Source organism: Poecilia latipinna, unplaced genomic scaffold (assembly GCF_001443285.1).
Source record: "Poecilia latipinna isolate Pla-1442-1.1 unplaced genomic scaffold, P_latipinna-1.0 Scaffold1709, whole genome shotgun sequence".
NCBI classification, from domain to species: Eukaryota; Metazoa; Chordata; class Actinopteri; order Cyprinodontiformes; family Poeciliidae; genus Poecilia; species Poecilia latipinna.
In genome coordinates this window covers 1-4,559 of record NW_015114325.1, presented here as the reverse complement: position 1 = coordinate 4,559, position 4,559 = coordinate 1, and the positions used below count along the sequence as shown (strand labels likewise).

Sequence of the window (4,559 nt, the reverse complement as noted above, 5' to 3'; positions counted from 1 at the left end):
AGGGGGGGCGCAGAACATGTTTGGAAACCACTGGTCTAAGGTAATGAGAAGTTTCTCTGGATTCTGAGTTTGTTCTAATTAGTGAAATGTTCATACATTTTATTCTACAATCCTGCAAAATCTTATTAACTATGAATTCTGATTTACAAAATATTTATGTCTGGATTCAGTGTCCATAGCAACGCTCCATTCTGCTGCAGTACGAATTATTCTCGACTTCTCGTGTGGTCACCATAGCAACTCCGCTCCGGTTCATTACTTAGTGTGGATTTTTATGTGCTGTGATAAGGTGTAGTTATCTCTGAAAAGTTTTCCACACGTCTCACAGAAATACGGTTTCTCTCCAGTGTGGGTTCTCCTGTGTTTGTCCAATGTTCCCTTCCGTCCGAACCTTTTCCCACATTCTTCACACGCATGTGGCTTCTCCGCCGTGTGAACACTGGTGTGACTGCGCAAGGCAGAGTTGCTGGGGAAACTTTTCCCACACACCTCACACTCGTACGGTTTCTCTCCGGTGTGGGTTCTGGTGTGAACTGATAAGTAGCAGCTCCGACTGAATCTTTTCCCACAGATCTCACAAATCACAGGTTTCTCACCTGTGTGGATTAGCAGATGTCGCTTTAAACAATCATTGGTTCTGAATCTTTTTCCACACATTTTACAAACAAATGGCTTCTCTCCGGTGTGAACTCGTGTGTGAGCCGTCAGTTTGGCTCTACACACAAACGTTTTCCCACAGTGGGAACACTGCAAAGGTTTCTGATCTGATTCTGTGTTGCTCCGACTCTCTGAGACGGGTGAGGTGTCTGCTTCGCTGCTGGTTCTTCTGAGGTGGTTCCGGTTTGGTTCGGATTCACTTTGGTCTTGTTCTTCGTTAGCAGAGGTCAAAATCACAGCCTTGGTCTCCTGGTTCATTTCAAGCTGCTTTTCGGCCTGAGTGCGGCGTGGATTCTTCTCTTCCTCTTTGATCTGTGGAGGTTTTGGTTCCTCCTGGTCCAGTCTGGAAAATTTCTCCTGTTTTATAAGCCGAGCATCCAAGAAAATGTCCTGTTGGCCTGGAGACAAAAGAAGAAGAAAAGCGAGTTCAGTGAGAAGCTTCTTCATTTGTTGTGTGAGAAAGGCTGCCACCAGCTGGTTCAATCGGGAATTACCTGTGCTTTGTTTTTATGGCATGGCATTAAGGCCAAAATTAAGACCAGCGTGCACCAAGCAGTGGCTACAAGAGGCTACATCCATTCTGAAGCTAGCTACTCTCTGATTAATGATCAACTGACATCGGCAAATGCTAGCCTTGCCATATGCTAGCCTTGAGATAGCGAGTAGCATCTTATTTATTTATTTTGAACATGATAGAAGCATAAAATCACACACATGAACAAGGAATGCAAAAGGTACATATTTTTGTAGCACAGTAATCTTAACACGCTTCAAACGTAGCAGGAAGAAGTAAGAAACGTATGAACTCTGACCCCATAAACTCATACTGTTTTCAGACGGATCCTCATTAATAAATCAAAAAAATTAGGAAAATGACAGGTAAATCAATTTTCCATCTTATCTGTGTTTACATATCCACACTTGTGCGTTAGCCTCAATTTACACAGTAATGCTAACGTTCACCCATATTTCTGTATCTTGTGAAAATGACTTCCTTATATTTCCTCTTAAATTGTATTAAATTTTGACTTTATTTTAACTCCTAATTTAACTTGTTCCATAACTTTACCCCATGAATTGAAGTACAGAAGCTCTTTGTTGTTGGTAAACTCAGAATCCGTAAGTTTGAGTTTAAGTTTTATCCTCGTTCTCTTTCATTAAACCTGCTCTGTCAGAGCTCAGTTTATTAGATTCCTTAAACATAATTTCAGCTATTTTTAATCCCACCAGGTCTTCAAATTAAAGAATCAAAGATTTTAAATAATAACGGGTTTGTGGTCTCATAACAACTAACATTATGATTCTAACGGCTCGGTTCTGTAGGATACTCAGTGAATGTAAAGAGCTTTACTAATTAACTCCCCACACTTCTGAACAAAATGTTAAATATGGCAAAATCAGAGAGTTATAAAGAATATGAAGTGATTTATTATTCAGAATATGTCTGGCTTTAGCAAGGATTGATTTGCTTAGTTTATTCTGTAAATGTTTAATTTGAGGTTTACAACTGATTTTATCATTTATTATCACACAGAGAAACAAAATACATAAACCCTTTCTATCTTCTGTCTGACCTTGAATTTGAGTATTTTTGTAACAATTTCCAAAAACCATGATAAAAGTCTTGTTCAAATTTAGTGGTAATCTATTATTGTCAATGTTTAATTTACTGATTTAGGCGACTATGGAAAGAAGTTGTTGGAAGTTTAAATTAAATTAAACTGGTCCCAGTGCTGACCCTGAGGTTCCCCACATGCAGCCTCCAGACAATCAGACTCAGTATCTCCATTTTCACAAATTGTTTTCTGCTCTTTAAATAACTATTCATCCAGTTCAAAACTACACAACGTTCTAATTTTTTAACCAAAATATGATTTATTGTGTCAAAAGCTTTCTTTAGATATATGAAAACCCCACAGATAATTACTTTTCCTGATAACATTATTTTAAATGTTCCATGTTTCCTTTGTATTATTGTAATATTCCTTTTTACATGTCTTTATAATATCAGTTAACTTATTTTTATATTTCTTATATTTGTTTTCTAATTCAGAAGTTCTCCTGTTTTATAAATTCCCTAAAAAGTTTTTTATTATTATTATTTTTCTTTACATGCGTTTTGCAATCCGCTGCTCCTTTTTCTGCTTTTCATCTCATTTTCCTTAACTGGGCAGTTCTTATTATTTAGTAATTTAAATATTCTTAAAAATTCTTCATATGCTGCATTCACATCAATTATTCTATAAATTAATCTCCAATCATGTCATCAAATCGGCCTTCAGTGACTCTTCTGACCAAATCCGTCTGTTCTGTGATCTGACAGATGGACGTTCATAAAAGGACCATGACAAAATAAATCAAGGTTTCTCAAACCAGGTTTCAAATACTCTGTTTTTGGTGTAGAATAATTTAGTCCATGTTTGGATTTAAAGTATTAACTTAATGCTTCAGGACCTGGACGACTTCTATTTCTGGATTTTCCCACAGAACTCACGCTTGTTTGGTTTTTCTGGTTCGTCCGTAGGAGTCTGGTTCTGCTCGTCCTGCTCCTCTTTAATATCCGGAGGTTCTGGTTCTTCCTGATCCAGACCAGAGTCCTCCTGTTTCAGAACCATCTCCTGTTTGCAGACATGTTGCTGTTGGACGTCTGCAGGGAAAAAAATAAGATGTTTTTCACCAGTCGGTCTGAACATTATCTGCTGGTCGGGAATGTTCAAACCGAACATCAGTTTTAGTTCAGTTTCTGTCTTTTCTTTTTCCTTTAAGCAGACAGACTGTCCTGTTATCAATAATTCTCCAGGATTCCTGGAAGTCTTTCAGTTTCTCTTTGGTTCAGTTTCAGTTTCTTCCCCCTTCCTGTCTTCTTCTCCTTTTTAAGTGTAATCTGATACATTGAAGTGTATTTGTTTGATGTAATGTACAGAACATCATTTAAAATTTAAAGTACATTTTAATAAGAAAACAAACTCCAGCTGTAACGCAAATTAGTTTTTCCTTCCACTGAATTTTCTATGAGAATCAGTTACTCTAACTAAAGTTGCTACCGTTGCAACAGATCCAGACATCATGACATATCTATATGTTATTGATATTTCTATAGCAGTCAGAAGCATTTGGTAACCTGGAGCCTGATGGATGATCGTGGAGAAAGGATAAAATCAGGACTCTGGTATTCTCACGAGATCTGGTCGTGTTTCTGTGAGTAGAAACATGGCTGACCTGACCTGCCTGAGGAGCTTCGACTCTCCACCACTGAACTTCTCGCAGCAGAAACTGAAGCTGAGACGTTTCTGCTGGGTGGGAGAAACATAGACATCAATACGTAGATGCCTCATGGAGCGCTGAGTCGTACGTAAAAGCGTCCACCATCTTCTATGTGGCAGCAGAGCGATCGGAGCTCCTTAAGTCCTGTGCTGTGTGGACTTGTTTCAACTGTTTTACGAAACAAACTGGATTCATTGGCATTACCTTTCACAGGTAAGGATGAAAGATCAGAATTACTTGACTTTGCAGCCAGAAATTCGCTTCTAAACAACCGAAAAATATTTCCTATGTAGCTTAACTGGCCCAAAATAACCTCTGATTGTTAGCGTAGCAGCTAACGTTTTCATACTGTTTTCTAATGAGAGAGAGCTGATGATAAACTGCTGTTAGAGGAGAAGTTAATTAAAAACCAGAGGATTTAGTTAAGAAAGATCAGTCAGGATCAGAGCTGGAGCTGCTGTTCTTCAGTCTGTTTCCAGCTCAGATTCACCATGTTGGTATTTAGCTATAAAGATGCTACGAGTCAGAGCCAAACATGCTGAAAATGTCTTTCTGAATGTGAAGGAAACATATATGTATTTTATATTAACTTTTGGATAATTTCTCTTTTATCCTTGGCTTTAGCCTGTGAACCAGGA

At 38.2% G+C, this 4,559-nt stretch overlaps 1 protein-coding gene across 1 annotated transcript; it reads right to left on the bottom strand.

The window, feature by feature from the left end:
* Nucleotides 1-82: 82 nt before the first annotated feature.
* Nucleotides 83-4,074, bottom strand: LOC106964721 (zinc finger protein 184-like). Its single transcript, XM_015060392.1, has 2 exons — nt 3,152-4,074; nt 83-1,055 (listed from the first exon to the last, which is right to left on the bottom strand). Exons 1-2 carry the CDS (start codon nt 3,381-3,383, stop codon nt 256-258), a joined length of 1,032 nt encoding a protein of 343 aa, XP_014915878.1. The 5' UTR covers nt 3,384-4,074; the 3' UTR covers nt 83-255.
* Nucleotides 4,075-4,559: the final 485 nt, after the last annotated feature.

Coding starts and splice junctions, on each gene's coding strand:
- LOC106964721 (XM_015060392.1), bottom strand. CDS start 3,383: ATGTTCGGTTTGAACATTCCCGACCAGCAGATAATGTTCAGACCGACT. Junction 1,056..3,151: donor ACCAGAAAAACCAAACAAGC/GTGAGTTCTGTG, acceptor TTTTGTCTCCAG/GCCAACAGGACATTTTCTTG.